We start from the raw sequence: 21,729 nt of genomic DNA, 5'->3' as shown, positions 1-21,729 counted from the left end.
AAAAAAAAAAAAAAAAAACCAAAATAGACCCTCCTTTTAAAAAGTTGATTATCTTAGATATCCCACAGTAAGAGACACCTAATACTTTTTTTCGGTGCTGGGAACTGAACTCAGGAGCTTGTGCATGATAAGCATGTTCTCTCCTACTGAGTTACACATTCAGCTCCGCTCCCATATATTTTTGTTTGTTTGTTTTGTTTGAGGCAAGGTTTCATTATGTAGTCCAGGCTGGCCTTGACCTTGCAGCAATCCTCCTGCTTCAGCCTCTTGAGTGCTGATATTACAGGTGTGCCCCGCCACATCCGGCCTAAAAGTATATGTTAAAGTACATATAGTTTACTGTATGTCAATTGTACTTCCATAAATCTGTTCAGAAAATCAGTGAGAGATGGACAGAGAGAAATTGTCCCTTGGCTGTAGCACCTTTGAGAAAGCCCAGGAAGTTCTAGTGACTAATTTGTAAATTGACTTTAAACTGAGGTGAGTTTTTTTTTCCCAAACTAAACTAATAGAAGCCCCATGTCAAGATCCAGGAAGTATAAAAGGCAGCACATCTAGATACTATTTTTTTTTCTGGGCATCTTAATTGTAAAATGTCCTCACCTTTGAGTGACTAGGTGACAAGATTTGCAGCCTCCTGGGTCTAATTTATTCGTGTTCTTTAACAACCCAGTCCTTGTTAATTAACTTCAAATTCCTGCCAGAGAATGCAGTCCTGGTTTGAGACAGAGCATGTAGTTCAAAGCTCCCCATCTCCAGGGGTTTGGAGAGTTTCACTAAAGATCCCATGTAAGCTCTCTATGCTCTATTTTGTTGGGACATTTCATGACAAACGATCTTCTCAAGTCCAGTTCACCCTCTATGGCACAGTTATGATGGGCTCTGGATTCTGTGCAATTCTAAGTATGCTGGGGTTGCTCTATTCCTTGTCCTGCACCAGAAAATTAAGGGAACACAAGTATAAGAGGATGGGGATGACCATAAATCTGCTGTAGTTTATAAATAAGCACTGACCTTCCACGCCCTTGAGTACTTTAGGGACGATTAACAAGTTACAAGCAAAGCACCTCACAGCTGATGGGGACAGGGCAGTGCATTGAGTTGCCAGCCAGCAGCTGAAAACTACGTGGACTCTGGGAAAGCCCAGATCCTACCTTGGAGCAGTAAACCTCACCGTGCCCTCAGCTAAATCTGTACCTTCCTGTCTCCTTCTTAATGCCGGAGTGGGACCACCAGTCTGGCCTTGAACTGGCCTGTGAGCTTGGCCTCTGGCACTGGCCACAGGATCTTGCTTGAATGTGCCTCTGCAACCCTGTCCTTTGGCTGCAGAGACCTACTATAGACATATCAGAGGCCACCAGAGTGATGGGAGAATTCCAGAAACCATATTGTATGGGCATCTGTTGATGGAACTGAGAGCTTTTAATTTGGAGAAGGGAAATGAAGGGCAGTGGTGTTCAGATTCTTAAAGAACTGATCTGACCAGGTTTATTCCATTGGGCGAGGATCCAGAGGGCCAAATTAGGGTGCAGCAGTACGTTTTGGGGTATACCAATTCAATCTTAATAAGGGAGAAGCTTGTAAAAATTAGGACCAGCCACCAATCTAACTGCACGTAGAAGTAGGGAAATCTTCACTGTGGGAATTAGAAAATTCCTGGTCAGGGATGAACACAGAGCTTCTACATTTGGAGCTTCTGAGGAGCTTTTCCTCTAGGCTTTAGAATTCTGTTACTCTAAAAGCCTCTGTTTTCTTAAACTTTGGATATCCCTGTTTAGACTTCCAGCTTCAACCTGAGTTTACCTGTCCCCTTCCTTCCAGAGAGACGAGTGCTTCTCTGCACATCCCTACACTGGTTTTCATCATGACTTTGCTTGGGTGGCTGGGATTTCTCTTCCCTGCAGTGCGGGAACATGGAGGAGACCAGATGTCACTCACTCAGGGAGCCAGGCTATGTGTTAAATTCATTTCCTGTGCTGCAGCCGATGTCTTTTTCTGTCAGTGACTGTTTAACATGGGAGTCACAGGCTGTCTGATGGGAGCCCTGCGAGGCTGCAGTGTGGGATAGGAAGCCACATCTTCGCACATCTCCTTCCTTCTTCAGTTCTAGCTTCTTTCTGAGCTGGAAGAGCACATCAGATGACATCAGTAATCTTGTCTTTACCATGATAAGGATGTGACGCACAATATACCCCCTCCCACGACACATTCCCAGTGAGTGTCAGTGACACAGTGCCTGTGGCGAGGGCCCCATGAGGGATTTCAGCCCACTCCATTAGCCTGGAGGACGCTGGCGCTCTTCCACTGTCTACTCTAGGGGAGTAGCCTGTGCTCCCCTCTCACAGCACTCAGCACCCTGACAGGTGACCACAGGCGCACAGCTTGTTTTGCTGGCACCCTGTGGGCTTCCCAGGGCCCAGTGCAGGTAGCTTATGAATTTACACTTTCTGAGCCGAACTAAGGGGTCGATCTACAGAGGGTTGTAGCGTTTCTCACACCAGGATCACTTAAAAATATCTATGAAAGGACCAATTATAACCTGAAGGGGACTTTGGGAGCTCAAGCCCCTTACTTTAAAAAGTCAGAATCTGAAATTTAGAAAGGCCAGGAGCAGCCCACTGAGCTGGTACCACGGGGGTTTCCCCACAGCCAGTACAGGGTCCTTCCCACTGTGCCCCTCGTCCGGCTATGGCTTGAGCGTATTGTTCAAGGCTCATACAAGAGATTTAATCTCCACTATGAGCTAGTAAGGGATGGGGACAACCTGACTATGGCGGTCAGAGGTGGGGGCTTTAGAAGATGATTAGGATTCAAAACGGCTCATTGGCATGGAGCCCCCATAACTGAATCTTGGTGGCTTTAGAAGAAGAGGGAGAAAACAGAAGAGACACACACGGACATGTGTGTTTCTTGTCTGTTACCCTGTGATGTCCTGTGTCACGTTGGGGCACTGCCAGATGCGGACCTGAAGTGTGAGCCAAGATAAATCTCTTTCCTTCATAGTTCGTCTAGAGTATTAGTAAATGCCCTAAGACACCCACCCCCGACCCTGCGTTCTGCCTTTCCAGCCTGGTGAACTTCGTGTGCCACACCTGCTTCAAGAGGCAGGAGAAGCTCCATCGCTGCGGGCAGTGCAAGTTTGCCCACTACTGTGACCGCACCTGCCAGAAAGACGCCTGGCTGAACCACAAGCACGAGTGTTCCGCCATCAAGAGATATGCGAAGGTGCCCAACGAGAACGTCAGGTCAGAGCTGGGTCCTCAAGGGTCGGGGGGAGTTTGGCGGCGGAGATAGCATTCCCAGCCCCAAGGAAGCCAGGCTGAGTGCACACTCAGAGCCGAAACCAGGCATGGGGACATGGTCGCTCCTTCTGTGTGCTCCCTTCAAGTTGGAGGGGGAGGCCTGGGATTGCAGTACTGATTCCCTGGGAGGTTCCCCAAGCGTTTGGCTTTTAAAAGCTGATCTGCCAGTGTTTAAAATTTTCACATTAAAAAAATTAAGGGTTTCTAGTTCATTTTGGAAAAAAAGAAAAGAAAGGAAAGGAAATTCTCAGCAACAACAAAAAGTAAAGATCTGACAAGATGAGCTGGAGCTCAATGGCATCTGTTCCTTTATTTATTTATTCTGTTGGAGACAGGGTCTTGGTATGTAGTTCAGGCTGGCCTTGAAGTTGCTGTGATTCTCCTGTTTCAGCCTCCTGAGAGCTGGCCTCATAGGTGTGTGCCACCATGGCCAGCGCTACTTCCTGTGACCCTATACTTAGCCCTATGCACTCAATAGGGACGTTTGAGTTTGTGACACTAGTGGCTTCCAAAGTGGCCATTGCCAGAAGTCTCAAAGCCAGCACATGGGCCCCACTCCTGGAGGCTTAGCCTGTAGGAGCTGCCCTTGGGCCACAGAAAGGTGCTCCGGAAGCTGCAGCAGGCGGCAGAGGAAGTGGGGTCGTGACTGAGAGCATTTTCACTCTGCCGGGAGAAGGGGAAGTTAAGGTTGGGAATGCCGTGCTGTATCCTGGGAGCTTTTAGGAAACTGCAGGATGAAGTGACCCAGTGGGCCTCTCCGGTCTGCTTCATTCCATCGCTTGATAACCTACATGCTCTTGAAGACCCAGAGTAAATGTCACCTCCTGAGACACGCACTCATCCCCCGCCTGCACAATCTCCCGTGTTCTGTCACCCACTGGTCTCTCTTTTCTGAGCTTGGTGACCATTTCTCCAGAATTTGGTGGCAACAGATTTGTCTCATATCCCATCCTGAGCCTTTTTCTCTTAGTGACTCCAGTGGGGAGACATCCTGGTTCCTAGGCATCTGGGGACCTCAGTGGGGCATCGCTTTAGAAATAACTCTGACCCCAATGAGAAGAGAAGAGCCTGTGCTTCGTCAAGGAGTGGAGGTGTCTCTCTGCAGGGCCAGGGTCTGCCCCGGGCCACCAGTTCCTCCCAGGTGCCTGGACAGGGTGTGGTCAGAGACACCAAAGCCTCCCGTCACAGCACTTACTTTGTGGGAAGGGACCACAAGCAGTTCACACGGACGCCCTCAAGGCAAAGCAAACGCTTTGGTCACACTCAAAGTCCTGTGCTCCCCAGGGTCGCTTCCTGCCTCACTTCACCTCCCCTTCTTCTCCCAGAGCATCTTCTCGGCTTCCTGCGTAGCCACACCCCTGGCTGCCCCTAGGCCTTTGCGTAAGCTGTTTGTTCACTGGGGTGGCTGTCTCTACTTTCTGTCAGTCATTAAAAATATGAATAAGATCAGCCTGAATGTGGCGGCACACCCTCTAATCCCAGCTCCCTGGGAGACTGAGGCAGGGTGATCACAAAACAGCTCAGCCCTGGCAACTTGGTGACTCCAAAAGACCCTGTTTCAAAAGAAAAAATAGAGAAAAGATTGGAGATAGAGCTCAGTGAAAAGGCCCTGAGTTCAATTCCCAGTAGCACACACACACACACAAAGAATAAGATCACACATGATGCGGGCATCCATGGCTTCACTTTGTCTTCAGTACCTCTGGAGGGATGGCAGAGAATATTAGCTTTATTTTAATGGCCATTGGACAGGTTCTGAGAGGTCAAGTGACCTGCTCAGTGCTACACAGTAAGACATGGAAAGAGACAAAGCAGGTCATTAGACACCTTATCCAGTGTTCATCCAGAAAACAGCACTGTCAGGACAGACCCAGGCTGTTGCATTTCCTGGTGTCCCCAGACGCTGTGTCACTTGCCTCCTGCCTGACTCTGCATCTCTTTCGCTCCCCACTCCTTGCTCCTGGGCTGCAGCCACGGGGACCCTCTTGCTGTTCCTCCGTGGTGCTGAAGTCTTTCCTTTCTCAGTGCCTCTGTAACGGCTGCTCTTCCCCTAGCCTCATAGAGCCGGCTCCTTCCACCCATTCCAGTGCCAGCTCAAATGTCCCTGCTCCATGACACCCCCGCTGACTTTGACTTCCCCTCCCCTAGCCACTCTCGCCTCACCCTACTTTGTTTTCTGCATAGCATTTAATGCTACTTAAAATGATCTTGTTTACTCTTATCTTCTCATACAAGAAGTGTCATGATAGAAGAAGATCCACCCATCTAGTTCAAGGGTCTGATGCTGTGCCTGGCATGCATTAGGCACCCAGTGTTTGCTGAATGAGTGAATAAATGAATGAATGATTGAATGAATATGTGAGTAACACTGCCCCTCTCCCAAGGCTGGCAGCACGCATCATGTGGCGGGTGGAGAGAGAGGGCACCGGGCTCACGGAAGGCTGCCTCGTGTCCGTGGATGACCTGCAGAACCATGTGGAGCACTTTGGAGAGGAGGAGCAGAAGGAGCTGCGGGTGGACGTGGACACATTCTTGCAGTACTGGCCGCCCCAGAGCCAGCAGTTCAGCATGCAGTACATCTCGCACATCTTCGGCGTGGTATGGCCTGCTGCCTCCTCCCATGCCCCTCCTCACACCTGCTCTTTCTCCTCCCCTCTCCTTGCCTCGTCCCCCTTTGGGAGGCTGGGCCTTCTCAGAGGCCAAGGGCCTCAACTGCCCAGTGACTTTCTTTTCCATGACGATCACATCTAACCCAAGGAGCGGAGGCTGGTGAAGGCCGCTCTCTACTTACCAGCTGTAGCAGATCTGCCTGTGCCCCTCCCTTCTGAGCCCATGGACAGGCCCCTAAGCGACCCCATAGAAAAGGCCAGAGATCCCCAGGTGTCTAGTTGCCACAATTACACAGTTATAAGAGTCAATTCCTTGAAATCTCTCTCTCTCAAGAGATGTTGAGTGTGATCTGTATGGCTCCTCATAAAGAATTACGGCTAGTGACACTTGGGATTGTCCAGTTAAGAGGTTTCCAGAAGCCCAGGCTACAGTTGGGAGGGGAGGCCAGACTTAAAATAAGGCCTCTCACCGTGCACTCTTTCTGACTTTGCTATGAGGTTATTCCTGCCAAGGCTGAAATCAGCACCCACATACCAAGTTACTCTTCATCTTGGAATGGTGCATTTCGATGGTGATTTGTCTTCCTGTTTATCTGCACTTTCTAAATGTTCTCCTGAACTGGATTCTCATCCCATCCTGCCCCCCAGTCACTTTGGAAATAAGACCTTTCTTTTCCCTGTGTGTTCTCAGCAGGACTGATGGGGAGCCGGGGGCAGTGGGGTGTGTGAGCTTATGATGGGGAGACAACAGAAGAGGCCAATACAGTCCAGGAGGTGGGGGTGGAGGTGGGAGCCCATGATCAGGAGGCTCAGGTCTCGGGCTTGGGGACTGGGGGATTAGATGGCTTCCAGCTGGAGGGCCATGCCCCTTATGAGGTGATGGTGATCAGGACAAGGCGGGAGGTTTCTGTAGTAACAACAATGTGGTCGCACTCAACATCTCTCTCCTGAGAGAGACAGAGAGAGAGAGAGAGAGAGAGGGAGAGATTTTAAGGAATTGGCTCTTGTAACTGTAATTGTGGAGGCTAGACACCTGGGGAAGAGCTGCACAATTCCTTTCTGTTTGTAAGAGTTGGTTTTTATTGTCTTAGCGTCTTCAACTGATTGGATGAGGCCAACCCAAATTGTGAAGGGCGGTTGGGTTTACTCAAAGTCTATCAGTTTGAACATTGATCTCATCCACCAGAAGCATACATAATAAGGCTTGATCACATAAGATATTGGGGCACCATGCCCCTACCATGTTGATATATAACTGTAACCATGACAGCTTCCAATACTACATTATACAACAGAAGGTAAAGTTCATACTTTTAGCCTCGCTATTGAGTACATGGCCAGCTGGTGCCCATGGATGGTCTAGAGGTGGTCTGCCTGCTGCCAGAGCTTCTATTCTTATTCACCATGCTCTGTGGCTTTGGGATGAATTGGTGTGAGGGACCAACTCCTGAGGGAGTCTGGAGAGGAGACTAGAGAGTAGACCACACAGCTACACATAAAGCTGAGAGCTGAGAAGACCCTTAGAGTTCATCTAGTCAACTTTATTCAACCTACAGATGGGAAAACTGGAACTCAAGAAAAAATTTGCTCAAGATAACAGCATATTAGAAGCACTCACATGCATACCATCATGCATTTGGTAAATGTCTGGTGAAAATAAGTGGACAAAGTGACCCTCCCTCATATCTATAACAAATTGCCATGGGAGTGTATAGATGTATGTTATGTTCATGTTATGTACATGTATTCATATATGTATTTATGTATGGGGAAGAAACTTCATGCAATTATTTTTTGTGGAATTATTAATGTATAATAGGTTGTATTTATTCTTCTGTATAGTCTATAGTCCAAGAACAAGTATGTGGACTCTGATTCTATAAAGAACAACTTACTTTTAAGGAAAAGATAATTAATTGAATGTCACATTTGTAAGATCAACTTGATTTCCCTTGCATTTCAGAGATAAGTAGTATCTGATTTTAAAATTGTGAGCAAGAAGCCTAAAACTATAGAGCTGACACAAAACAATCCTAAAGAAAAGTCAGTTTTATTTTGTGTGCAGCTATAGGAATTGTGGTGGGTAGGCAAAGGAAGGAGAAAGTCTCTCTCTCTCACACACACGCACACGCACGCACGCATGCATGCACGCACGCACACATGGCAATGTGGGGAGAGGAGCAAAACATCAAGACAGATGCGAAGGAGGACTCATATGAGACCCAGACACAGCAAAAGGGACCCACATTTCCATCTTTGGCCTTTTGGGAATGGAGCCACTACAAACTTTCCAGCTGGTGATGCAGTTTTGCAAACGTAGGATCCCCTGGGGTACTCATCTTGTGGGTGTCATTTGGAGTTACACAGAGAACAGAAGACTGTTTCTAGACTCTCTAAGCAGAGCCCATTTTTAAAATACTCCTTTCAGCACTAGGGTGGAGTTCTGTCTTTCATCTCTGTCAGCAACTGACCCTCATCTTTTCCTCTGGGTAGATCAACTGCAATGGTTTCACGCTCAGTGACCAGAGAGGCCTGCAGGCAGTGGGTGTGGGCATCTTTCCCAACCTGGGCTTGGTGAACCACGACTGCTGGCCCAACTGCACAGTCATATTCAACAATGGCAAGTGAGTATGTCTTTAATTGGTGTGTGAGACGGCGGTGGGGAGACTTTATGGTCTTCTTCTACCATGGATTTCCAACGTGGGGTGAATTGGAATCTCAATATTGAATAAATATAGAAAGGTATCAAGGTGGATATCAAAGGATTCCACATGAGTCATTTCTGAGTGCTCACATGTACTTTGAGACTGTCTAGTGGGTTAGGTAAATCTTTAACTTCTACTTTCAACTTGTAGCCTGCAGCTAGTACTACAAGGCATAGGAGGAGAACAGATGTAATTAGTACAGCTTTATCTCAAATTCATAGCAGAACAAACTAAGAAATGGCTTGGCAAGATCATATATTACCTAGGGTACCATAAAGAATTGGAACACACATTAAAAGGAGTTACTTAAAGAGAATTTAATGAAAGAACAATTTTACAGAGCACAGGAAGGTAGTACCACCTCTAGCCTTGGAGGGACACATAGAAGAACACTTTCTCTAAAGCCAGTGGGAGCCTGAGCTATGGAGAGGCACCCGCTTGGCTGTGGCATGCAACTGTGTCTGTAGACAAACCAACCACTGGCCAAACCATGGTCTACCTGTCCCAAACTCTTTCTCCTCTACACTTTTGGTCTCCTCCTCTTGGTCAGTCCTCATCCAGAGGGCAGAGAGCAAGGAACCTGGGTGATGCATCCTTCAGAATTCAGCCTTGTGTCCCCGGAAAGGGACAGATCAGGGACGTAGGGGAAAAAACATGTCTCAGTGGTAGGACACACATGGAGAAGAATCGGCAGATGAGCAGGGTTGTCCATGGCACAGGCTGGGTAGATCGGGTTTTGGTGAGAGGATGAGGCCTGAACAATATAAACTACTTTTGCTTTTAAAGATGAGCTCTCTTGACAGATGCAAGCCAATACTGAGCCACCAACAATGGACAGAGTTTTCCCTAAAAACTTGGTAGAAGCTGAGACAATGGCTTCTGATTCTCAGCTGAGAATGTGGCCTAAGCCTCCATATAGCAAGAACTCTGGTTTTGCTTTTATCCCTATTTCTTTCTTTCTTTTTTTTTTTTTTTGATACCAGGAATCAAACTTAGGACCTTGTGCTTGCCAAGCAGGCGCTGTGCCAGTGAGCTATATCCCCAGCCTTTCATTCCTATTTCTGACACTGGGGCCTTAAGAATGGAGAAAGATGCTCAATATGGGCAAGTTTATATTATGCCGAGATGGTCATATTTTCCCAGCATTTGTGTTTCTTTTCCTAATCCCCTTGGGGGTCACTGGCTTGCACCTCGTGGAGTTCTCCCCAGAGGGCCTCTTGACCAAGCTTGGTAAAGAGCATCATTATTTTGCCATACATGGGGCCTGGTTTTCCAGATGGTTCTCTCGCAGTGATGGTGACCCAGGGCCCTTCTTGTCACTATGTATAGCAATTAAGGAACCTTGTTGGGAACACTGCCTTTAGTCATTCTGGTGTCTACACTGGCTTCCTTGCATCTACTAATTTTGAGCAGCCATGTCTTACCTGGGCTTCTTGGCTTTTGCATAAGAGAAGATGCCTTTGCAGTCACTGCTGGCTGCCATAGTGGAAAGAGCCCCAGATGTGGTGTTGGGGCCCAATTCTAACTGTCACCATTTTTACATACTACACATGTGGTCTGACCAGCCTTAATACACAATTCCAACTCTTCCCAGGGCAGTCATCAAAACAGGCAGTGTTTCTACCTTGGGTGCCTGTTTGTGGGACAACAGTAAAACCTCCCATATGTTTCTTAGTGTTGTTCTTTTAAATGCATTGACAATCTCATTACCAGGTGACAGGTGAGACCCTAAGGCCCATGGAATAGATGTTACTTCTTCATGGCTGAGCCCTTTTGAACCCAGAGCTTCTCATGCCAAATACAATGCACTTTCCACTACTCTGCACTGTGTCCTGTTATGTGAGCCCAGCTTGAAGGGGTTGGGAGAAAGACTGTGTGATAGCCAGAGCTTTGGTTGTGTAACCTGGAATGCTGTGCAGTCTTGCTACTTGTACTTGATCAGCCAATGGTACTGATTTCATTTGGGTGTCTGTTTTGTCTTTCAGTCATGAGGCAGTGAAATCCATGTTTCACACCCAGATGAGGTGGGTCAGGCTTTTCAAGCATCTCTGCTCCTCTGACCCATCCCCCTCACTTTTCCTGGTTTGCTGGGACTGCCCTTTCCCAAGTCCCCTTGGCCACTGTCTTTCTGTAATGTCCTTCTACACGCCAGTGTCTCATGTTCATTGAATGGCTTATTTTTAATGCATTTAAATAAACCATTTTTCTCCTTGCCTACCCACCACCTGCCTTGCCTTTACTTCCTTTGTTCCCTTTCACTCCCCACTTCTCGTCCTTTGCCTGCACCAGAGCATGAATGCTTCCAATTTGCATCCTCTTAGCCAAAACCTATGTTTTACCTCTAATGCTTATGGCAAAATGAGGACTGTTGGTGCTACTCACCTACTAAAGGACTGAGTGTTTATAACCCCAGCTTCTCTCCTAGACTGGGTTTGAGAAATAGCACCTGTAACTGTAATACTCTGATACATATTTTTTCATAGAACTCTGTTCACTACTTATAGCCAATTATACATTTATGGCTTAGATTAAATTTTACTTTTGGGCTGTTTTTTCTCAGTGACAGTCAAATGGCTCCAGATGGTCTTTTGCTCAGGCTGGCTTGAAAACTTTTAAATTGAGAATACAGTTTTGCATGGGACTTGGCTTTTGGGAGTGAGGGTGGGCGTGGTCGGAGCACCTGCATCTGCGTTGGTAGACACAGCGTCTGACTTTTGATAATTCACATCATCTGCTGGGCTCGGGCCCATATCTGCAGGGGACAGTGGCTGCAGGGACCTTTCTAGCTCTAAGTCTCTGCTTTTGCTCTGTTTCTAACCTCCACAAGAAATACTTGAATAACTTGTCCAGCATAGCTCATTAGCTGAACCATAGAATTGGAGATGGAAGAGGTCTGGGATCCAGGGTAGGAAAGTGATGGTCCAAGGAAGCTAGATGGAGGAAGGGCTGACACTAAAACTCTCATCTCTTTAGTTCTCCTGCAGCTGTTATTCTAGTCATCATTCATCCTCCAAATCCCAATTCCAAATTTAGTTGGTCCCTAACTAATGATGTTTTGACTTACAGTTTTTTTTTTAACTTTATGACACTGCAAAAATTTACTCATACCACTATTCTATTTTCACCTTCAATATAGCATTTAGTAAGTTACATGAGATATTTAGCGCTAGGCTTTGTGCTACATATCTTCACCCAACAGTAGGCTAATGTAAGTTTTCTATGACATTTAAAATGAGGGTAAGCTATGATGTTGGGTAGATTAGGTGTGTTAAGTGCATTTTAACTTATGACATTTTCAGCTTACCATATGTAAGGTATTGGGTCATAACCCCATTGTAAGTTGAGGAACATCTGTAATACATCTGTAATGTAAAGTGAAATATATATATGTATATATATTCAGCTTTCATATTTCAGTGTTATGCAATTAATTTGGTTGTGAAAGCTCTCTAAATAATCCAAGATACCAGGAGAGCTTGAAAAAATTGGCTCAGCCATAACGGGAAACAAAATTACTGCAATCCCAACCTGGTTGGCCAATGAGTCACGTTGAATTGTGCTTTGGCACTCTGTAAGAGGGATTAGTGAGGGCAGAATTGCTTATTACCTTACCAGCGCCAAGTGAGCTGACTGCAGAGCAATGAACTGAACAGGGACAATTTGACTGTTTTACTGAGTGAGTAGACTGATTTAGAAAACTGTGCTATAGGTCGCATTTCCCCTGTTTGGAGGGAAAGGAAAATTCTCAGAGCACTAGTGAAAGTTTTTGTCTTTGACTCAACTCATTAAAGTGTGGAAAGCACTAATCCCATGCTGATGGGCCTGGGTTCCCCTTACTGTGGTCCTTTGCCCCTGCTCCAGGATTGAGCTCCGGGCCCTGGGCAAGATCTCAGAAGGAGAAGAACTGACAGTGTCCTACATTGACTTCCTCAATGTCAGCGAAGAACGCAAGAGGCAGCTGAAGAAGCAGTACTATTTTGACTGCACGTGTGAGCACTGCCAGAAAGGGCTGAAGGACGACCTCTTCCTGGGGGTGAAGGAGGACCCCAAGGTATACACAGCCCTGCTGCGGGGTGTTTATGGCTGTCTTCTCTAGGAGCCAGAAAAGGGGGGTTTCCACCACTTGTCAGTGGGCCCAAATCCTTAGGGAGGCAGCGTGGGCTGGTGCACAGAGTGGGCATGTAGATCTCACCTAGCATAATCTTGCACTGCACTGAATGTCAGAGATGGCAGCTACTCAAAGACAGAATAGCTTCATTGTAGGTCTCTAACTCAGCGTCCCTCTTTTCCCCAGCCCTCTCAGGAAGTGGTGAAGGAGATGATACAATTCTCGAAGGACACACTGGAAAAAATAGACAAAGCTCGATCCGAGGGTTTGTATCATGAGGTGAGAATTCACTTTTCAGAGAGGATGGGGAAGATATAAAGAGTTTCTCCAGTAGAGGAAGGAAATAGGGTGAGGAAGGGGAGGCTTCAGGGCAGGTTGTTCTTTGGGAAGATGTCCTTTGGCTGAGACTGTGACATTTCTTGCCCTTAAACATTGAACCTGTTAAAGGCGTCTTCTCAGTGACTGTTCAATCCATTGAAACTGGGCTTTAAAGAACAAAGGTAGCCTGATCAATGTGCTGGGAGAGCCTGTGACAGCTCAGGTGGCATCAGAGATGGAAGCATGGCAATGGCAGTGGGACACATTGGGAGTGGGTTGCTTGCTTTTCCATAACTGAATGTATGCATGCTACAGTTTCCAGAATCTACCAACTGAGCATTCAGCCTTGGCTCTTGAAACACTAAGAATTCCCATCTGGCTGTACACTGGAATCACCTTTGAAAAATCCTGATGCCCAGACCATGACTTGCAATGATTTCACCATAATCTCTGGGAAGGGGATCCACACATCAAGATTTTTAAAACTTCCAAGTGATTTCAATGTGCAGCCAAAGCTGAGACCCACTGCCCAACTCTGGCCTGCAGAGAAGTTGCTTTGAATTAACCTGGGCAGCTTGTTGAAAACTGATTCCTTTGTCTCAACTTCTACAATGTGATTCATCCCATCTGCACTAGAACACAAGGACCAGCAGACAGTATTCTTTCCCAAGCTTAATTAAGTGACTCACGAGTGTAGCCATATTTGGATGCTGTGAGGGCAGGGCAGGGTGGGAGATTAATTTCTCTTCATTGCTGCTTGCTTTCCCATTCTTTTCTTCCTCTGCCTTTACAAACTCACTCACTGCACATGGATGGGCTGGGGTGACCAATAGGAAACATGCTCCTTGCCAGCTAAGAGTTCTGTCGAGTAGAGAGACGGCCACATGAACAAAGTGTTATTGTACAATGTGGAAAGTCTATATCGAGGGCATGAGTTAGGAGCCAGATTGAGGCGGAGGGCTTCGTAAGTTCCATCTCCCTGGCTTATTTCCTCCTCTTCCTTTCTTCTTGATCTCATTTGAAGTCTGTGCAGTGAGGGATAGGGCTGGACATTGTCCCCATGGATGGAAGAGGATTTTCTTCAGAATGAGCTGGTTGAGAGCCTGCATTTTGCTACACCTCCAACCATTTCCACTTGAGCTCTGGCAAAGTCTCAGGGCATGATTACTTTTAAGATGGGAAGGATCTGAGAGCATTTCTCCCATGACAGCAGCAAGGGAGGAGGAAGAAAACAATGAATACCTGAAATCTGGAGACCATTTGACTTTGTAGAGTACAACCAAAGCCTGTGTCCACACATGGGTCAGATGGGGGAGAAGCATCCCATTTCTCCCCAGGGCCAAGGCAGCACGCTTCTGGTGAGTCTCGCAGCTTCCTGGAAACCTCTTCCTGCCCATCTATCTGAACACAATTAATGGGGCATGGCTGTCCAGCCTCACTGTGCTGCAGGACTACCTGTGGGCTGTACAACTTGCACACCCAACATCTTTCTCCTAGATAACTGTTTCCTATTGGTTTGGGCTATAGCCTGAACATCATTGTTTTTAGAAAGCTTTCTAGCTGGCTCCACATCACGGTCAAGGTGGAGAATCACAGAAATCAAGGTGGATGTTAACTGCTTGGTTTGAATCCTTGACCTGAGACCTTTGGCAAAGTTCTAGCCCTGTCTTCAGTTTCTTCCTCAGGTAAATTGGGAATATTAGTAAAACCTATGTCATTGCATTGATGTTAAGCAAAGTATCTATTTACCTGTATTTGCACACATATACATATATTTGCATACGTTAACACATGCATATATAGCTTTCATACCTCCCTATCCATTACTGACTTTGAAAATTTCTCACTCTGTTGGGTCATGCAAATGTCTCATTACCATTTCCATTCCTATATCTTAGCCAGATATAGATTCCTATATCTTAGCTACTCAGCTATCAAACCTTGCTTTCCCACCCCTGTCAGGAATTTCCCGAATCCTGGAAGACTGAGTGCCCAGTGCAGTCATGAGGCTCCCATGTGTGCATGGCACTGTGCTCGGCACAGTGGGAAGTGTAGCATCTGTGTCTCTTTCTAGGTCGTGAAGCTGTGCCGGGAGTGCCTGGAGAAGCAGGAGCCAGTGTTTGCAGACACCAATCTGTACACGCTGCGGATGCTGAGTGTGGTCTCCGAGGTCCTCTCCTACCTCCAGGCCTTTGAGGAGGCTGCGTACTATGCCAGGAGGATGGTGGATGGCTACATGTAGGTGATGATCACAGAGCTCAGATCGTTTCCTGGATGCGTGTCTAGTCCAAGGATGGCAAACACTCTGCATAGGGAGGCTGTGAGAGCTGGGACTCTGACCCAGGTCACCAAGCCTTGTCCTCAGAGAGAAAGGGGCCAGGATGGTACTTTGAACTTAAATCACTGGAAGCTGGCATCCCTCTGGAGCACTCAACCTTCTCCCAAGCAAGTGACAGGAAGTTCAGGGGAAAACTAACTTGGCATTCCTTCTTGGAGCAGCACTATATTTTCACTGCAGGGCAGGGCACCCTGCTAACAGGGTTGTGACCCTTCCTCCTGCCCCTATAGCAAAGATCAGTCTTTTTTTTTTAAAAAAACCTTTTTTTTACATTTTTTTATTTTTAAGAGAAAGGACAAAAACAAAACAACACAAAACTAATGAAAACAACACAGAATTTCAAAACAAAATGCTAGGAAATTAGCAGTGTTGTTTATTACATATTGTTATTTTCAAAGTAGTTGCTCAGCTTTCCAGATATAGATATGAAGATTGATCAAACAGTTAAACATGAACTGTTTCTTTTTGTAGCTTTTTCTTTTTTTTAAAGCAGCATCCTCTGAGCAGCCATGATGAAGCAATTAGAGTTGGCACTTGAGATGAAGCCTAAGCATTACCTCTGGCCTTGTCTAGATCCTCATTTATCACTTGGGAGGTATCTTCTGCTTTTGATAATTTTTTTTTTTGTTTTTTTTTTTGTTCTTTTTGAGATAGGGTCTCGCTATGCAGTTCAGGCTGGCCTTGAGTTCACTTTGTAGCTCAGGCTGGCCTCGAACTTGCAATGATCCTCCTGCCTCAGCCTCCCGAGTGCTGGGATTACAGGCGTGCGCAACCATGCCCTGCTTGCTTTTTGATAATCTTAAGGCTAAATGCAGGATATCTGTTGTTCTGATAATCCTAACAGACGACAGAAGCCCTCCTATGGCTTTCTTTCCACTGTTTGTTTACTTATAGGGAGAAGGTGAGGGAGGGGAAGAAGAGATAGATCAGTTATGTAATTTCCTTGCCGTCTCTCTGCCAGTATCCTCTCTTGTATATTCACTGTGTCCATGTAGGTGAGTGAATTTCTATTTCTGGCAAAATGAGTAAGTTGACACAAGAAGCTGTGTTTCTTTAAAAGAATGTTACTTATAATTAAAAAATGCAGGCAAAGGGTACAGCATGCTAGCAGGGTGCCCTGCTCTGCAGTGAAAATACAGTGCTGCCCCCAAAAGGAATATTAAGTTAGTTTTCCCCTGAACTTCCTGTCACTTGCATGGGAGAAGGTTGAGTGCTCCAGAGGGATGCCAGCTTCCAGTGATCAAGTTCAAAGTACCATCCTGGCCCCTTTCTCTCTGAGGACAAGACTTGGTGACCCGGGTCAGAGTCCCAGCTCTCACAGCCTCCCTGTGGCGGTTGTTTGCCAACACTCTGAGCCTCAGTCTCCCCTTCCTCTAGCAGGCAGATGCCTTAGAGCCTAGGAGCTGGGCTCCAAGAGATGGACTTGATCAGTGAGGGCACTTTAGAAGTTGTTAAATGATGCGCAGGTATAAGGATGGTCATGATGACTCTCTGTGCCCCTACAGGAAGCTCTACCACCCCAACAATGCCCAACTGGGCATGGCTGTGATGCGTGCAGGGCTGACCAACTGGCATGCTGGTAACATCGAGGTGGGGCATGGGATGATCTGCAAAGCCTACGCCATTCTCCTGGTGACACACGGACCCTCCCATCCCATCACCAAGGACTTAGAGGCAAGTGTCAGCTTAGGGCCGGGCACTCCCTGCCTGCTCTGAGCTCTCTGAGGACAAGAGTTCTAGCTCAGCTGCACTTTTCTAAGGGGAGTCCATAGATTGCCAGCTAGACCAGGAGGGAGTGTAGAGCTACCTTAGCCCACCCCTTCTTGTTGAACACATGAGGAAACCGAGGCCTGGGCAATGGGAACAATCTGTCTGTAGTCACCTAGCAAGAAGATGGCAAAGCTGAGACTCAAACTCTGAGTCTGTTGTATCAGACATCTTGAGCCTGGCCTGAGAAAACTGAACAGCAGTATGCATGTGTGTTTATATGAGTGTGTATCTGTATGTGAAGTCTTTCATATTAGAAATTATTCTACACAGAGTGGAGTCTGGAATCCAATCTCTAGGATTCAGTTTTCTCTAGAAAAGATTTTCATACTTGTGATTTTGCAGCTATTGACGTGATGTCCTCAGTCTTTGCATTGGTAATATGAAGGAAGAGGATAAGGTTGTGGCAAGGTTCAGTAAGCTAATGTGTAAAAAGTTCTTAGAATAGTGGCTAGCAAGTTGTATGATCTTTATAGGTGCTGGTCTCCTTTGTGCTTTGAAGGGCTGGATTATTTGGGAATGAAAGGTCTGTCCTCATATGGTATAACCCAGAGAAGCAGAGAGATATTGGTGTTATAGCACATATTGAAATGATTCCATTTTAGACCAATGTGTTCTCAGGTATGGATGTTCATTTCCTTTCTATGTCCCTAGTTTTGTCATCTGTAAAATGTATAGAACCCACCTACTAGACCTTCAAAACTGATGTGAAGACAAAATGGGGCAGAGAGATGGAAGGAACTAACTTTATATCTGACATAGCAGCTGTCAAAGGCAGTGTAATTACCAGTCTTATTCACTATGGGAGCCTCAGTTCCCAAACAACACGTGGCCTGTGATAAATATTCCTATGGCTGTGAGGGTTGGGACTCTGACCTGGGACACCAAGCCACATTCTCATACACATTTTGGAGAACAAGGGGTTTTCTGTGTGTTACACAGTACAATCTTCCCAGTCCACTGGGAAGCACAAAGAAATCTCTTCCACTTCATGGTGAGGAAATGGAGGGTAGAAATAGTTATGTCACTTGCCTGAGGTTGCACAACCAGCAAGTTCAGAAGCCAATGTTGAAATCTGCATCCCAACTTGAAAGTTTATGAGAAAAAATTTTCTGTGTTGATAGCCATGCCTCCAGCTACTCTTCAGGGGCCCAACTTCCTCTTGCTAGCAAATGACCCACTGCCAAGACAGAAGCCTGCAATGGATGAGCGTGTGTGTGTGTGTGTATGTGTGTGTGTGTGTGTGTGTATTTATGTTCTAAGGGGCAAGTTGAATGTCACCTACTGGGAGTCAGTTGCTCTGAGGTCATTCAGGAGCCAACATGTCCTGGGGGCTTCTCCTCACTGTTTACGGTGCATCTGTGCCCCACAGGCCATGCGGGTACAGACAGAGATGGAGCTGCGCATGTTTCGCCAGAATGAGTTCATGTACCACAAGATGCGCGAGGCTGCCCTCAACAACCAGCCCATGCAAGTCATGGCCGAGCCCAGCAACGAGCCAGCCCCAGCTTTGTTCCATAAGAAGCAGTGAGCACCTGGGGTGGGGAGCGATGTGGCTGGGGAACTGGGAAGAAATTTGGACACGGTGGGTCCCTGCAGAGACCCCTGATGAGGAAATCAGAGTAACTCTCCACCTTGTAGCTGAGGAGATGCACTGCCCTTGATCCCCAATGTCATTTTGGCTCAGTTCAACTTATTTTCACTTAACTCTATCTCATCCTTGCAGAACTCTTCCTATAAATGTTTATTGGGTGTTACACCCTAGATCCCAATAATGGAACACAAATATAGTTGGAGGCAAAAAGTAAACAAAGCACAATGTGATACCAAATGCAGTGGTGAAGTACATGGTGAGAGGGGTAGTGCAGAGGAGGATGTGGGTCTGGCACATGTCTGGTGCACGTGCTATGTGTGCATGTGTAGTGGGGTGGTTATGGAGAAGGGGACATGTGAGCTGAGGGTGCCTCTAAGCCCTTGGTGTCCCATTAGCCCTTCACCTGTCTCTGCAGATGTCTCTGGGGCTGCTGGTCTCAATCATGGTCTGGAATATTCAGTATTTAGAAGACTAGAATTGGTGATACCCAATTTCTTCCAGCTGATATGGAGTTCTGAGGAAGGGCTGTGCTTGGCCATTTAGGATCTACTCAGAGAGCTGAAAATCCTTCAGAATGGTGCAATGTAGAAAGAAGTAGCGGTCTTGCTAACCACCCCAAGGTCTTAATTCAGTCTGAATTCCAAGTATAATTTTAGAAATAATTCTGGAACACACAAGAAAATGATGTCTCCCTTCTTGCCCTCATCTCTGAGCTGTTTGGATGTGGGGCTTACTTAATACAATATCAGACTTTTCTGGCCAATGGCATAGTAGGATTAAAAAAGTCATTCTAGGTGAACCTTTTCAGAGTGAAACACACATACATGATGATCACGGCTGAGGCAGATTTGGCTGTGTCTTCCCTTGCTTAATTTCCTTTTTTTGCCCATTACCTGAGGGTTCTGCTCTTTGTACTAGAAGAATTCTTCTTAACTGGGTTAGAAGTTCATTAGAAGTATGGCAAATTTATCCTCATTCTCTGGGAGGTGCTGTGAATTCCTTCTCATAAATTAAATTCTTGGAAATCAACCAATCTGAAGCATAGCTTATTATCTTCTAAGACTCTAGATTTTTCATCAAAGTTTTTGAGAATCCTAGAACATAACCCTTTCACTGGAGGTATCACCAAGATTTCCACACATCCTTGACCTATTATTGAACGCAGAACCCTACCTAACATCTTGAAGGCAAGTGATCCCACCAAGCTCCATATTTATTTATCCCTGCCTAAAATGTTAACTCCTCTACTCCAACTTTTATCCTCAGAATGACACACTGTCTCCCTTTGACCCCTGTCCCGGGGCTGAAAACTCTGCAAATGGGTCATTTCTTTGCAGAGAATGTACCTGACATTTGGCTCTTTATTGAAGACACTGTCTTCTCTAGAAGGCTTTGTAGGAATTCTGACAGTTCTTCAAGCTCCCATCCACAAAGGAGATAGCACTAACATTCTCCCTGGGTTCCAACAAGCATATTGGAATTGTTATTCTTGTCCCCTCACATAACACCCTTCCCTTTGTCACTGTTGTCTGTTCACCCACTGGTGTTTCTCCCATATTCGTGTTATCTTCCCCATGCCATTATCATACATTTATTGTCTTCAGTGAACTGTTCTGTGTACCTGTGCACCTCTTTTCCCATCTTCCTTCCCAGTCCATGGAAAGGGAGTCCTTCTTCTCCCACCAACGCTAAACTCTGTGCCTGTGCCTTGGACTCCTTGCTCTCCTGTGTCTTTGAGACCTTGGTAATTATTATTCCTTTTCCTTCCTGGATCCTTGACCTTTGTCCACCACCAGGGTGCTTTAATGCAGTAGACAAACATACAGAGGACTCTTGGACCATAATCTTTATAGCTGAGTATTCTTTGCTGTACAGTTTTTGTCTGCTTGTCCTCACTTTTCATTTCTTTTAGAACCCACCGCAGACTGTTTTCCATCCCTGTTCCTGCACTAAATGGCTCTTACCAAGGTCAACTCTACTGGGTACTTGTTAGTCTTTACATTATTTGTCTTCTCATATCGGGGATATAGCTCAGTGGAACAGCAGCCTGCCTGAGAAGTCTTCAGTTCAATTTCTGGTACAAAAATAAATAACATCATTGTCTTCTGTCCATAATAACACTCCTAGACCTTGATTTCTGTGGCCTGCATGAGCTTGGGATGGTCTCTGATGTGGTTTCTCAGACTCCTCTGCTTGACCAGTTTTAACTCCTGCCTCTGATGGGTTAGCATTTCTTGGGTTGGCTCTGGCCTTGGTTCATTCTCTTTCTACTCTGCAATACTCCTTGCATGAGCTTAGATGGGCCCTTTCTGTAATGGCCACCTTGAGGTTGATGACTCTCACATCTGCACTTTCTGACCCTGCACTTGATTCCAGCTCTGCACACCCTCTTGCCTGTTCTGCAAACACCAAATTCTGCATGTAATCAATAGATTCCCCTTGCCCTACTCAACATGTATTACCTTGAGAATGCCACTCAAAAACATCACCTCCTCCATCAGATTGTGAGCTCCTGGAGGCAGGGGCTGTGCCTCTTTATTCATCTTTCTATCCTCAGAGCCTAACATAGGACCTGTGAAATTGCAGGTGCTGAGTAAACGTTTGTTGAATAAGTGAATGAATGACCAATTGGGTGAATTTGCTTTTCTCAGAGCAAAAGAGACATGAAACTGCCTTTGAGTTGTTATGTTAAAACAGTCAACAAAGTGTATTAAACCTTCTGTGTTTCCAAGCAAACATGTGTGGCTTCTTTTCTTACAATCTTTTTAGAGCTTCGTTGTCTCTGAGAACATTCTGTGATAATGAACATGAATTATGTCTGTGCCATCCAATACAATCATCACTAATATCATGTGATTATTGAGCACTTAAGTATGAATGAAGAACTGAATTTTTACTCTTGTCTAATTTCAGTTAATTTATCTTTAAGTATCCAAAATAGCCAGTAACTACTGAATTAGATTGTGCAGTTTTATGTTTGTTTTTGTT

General features: G+C 46.0%; 1 protein-coding gene across 2 annotated transcripts in view; it reads left to right on the top strand.

Moving 5' to 3' along the window:
• The window catches only part of Smyd1 (SET and MYND domain containing 1), a 31,360-nt gene extending 9,883 nt beyond the window's left edge, over positions 1 to 21,477 (top strand). The window contains exons 2-10 of one of the 2 annotated variants that reach the window (XM_005385382.2): positions 3,069 to 3,245; positions 5,687 to 5,900; positions 8,405 to 8,535; positions 10,602 to 10,640; positions 12,478 to 12,667; positions 12,911 to 13,003; positions 15,117 to 15,280; positions 16,886 to 17,054; positions 18,520 to 21,477. In XM_005385382.2, coding sequence (XP_005385439.1) covers positions 3,069 to 3,245; positions 5,687 to 5,900; positions 8,405 to 8,535; positions 10,602 to 10,640; positions 12,478 to 12,667; positions 12,911 to 13,003; positions 15,117 to 15,280; positions 16,886 to 17,054; positions 18,520 to 18,678 — 1,336 coding nt within the window. In that variant the 3' untranslated portion in view covers positions 18,679 to 21,477. The remainder of the gene's footprint in view (positions 1 to 3,068; positions 3,246 to 5,686; positions 5,901 to 8,404; positions 8,536 to 10,601; positions 10,641 to 12,477; positions 12,668 to 12,910; positions 13,004 to 15,116; positions 15,281 to 16,885; positions 17,055 to 18,519) is intronic. The other variant, XM_005385383.1, reaches the window with a different exon arrangement.
• The last annotated feature ends 252 nt before the right edge of the window (positions 21,478 to 21,729 follow it).

Source organism: Chinchilla lanigera, unplaced genomic scaffold (genome assembly GCF_000276665.1).
Source record: "Chinchilla lanigera isolate Chin_1 unplaced genomic scaffold, ChiLan1.0 scaffold00023, whole genome shotgun sequence".
NCBI lineage: Eukaryota > Metazoa > Chordata > Mammalia > Rodentia > Chinchillidae > Chinchilla > Chinchilla lanigera.
This window is presented reverse-complemented; position numbering and strand designations above follow the sequence as displayed.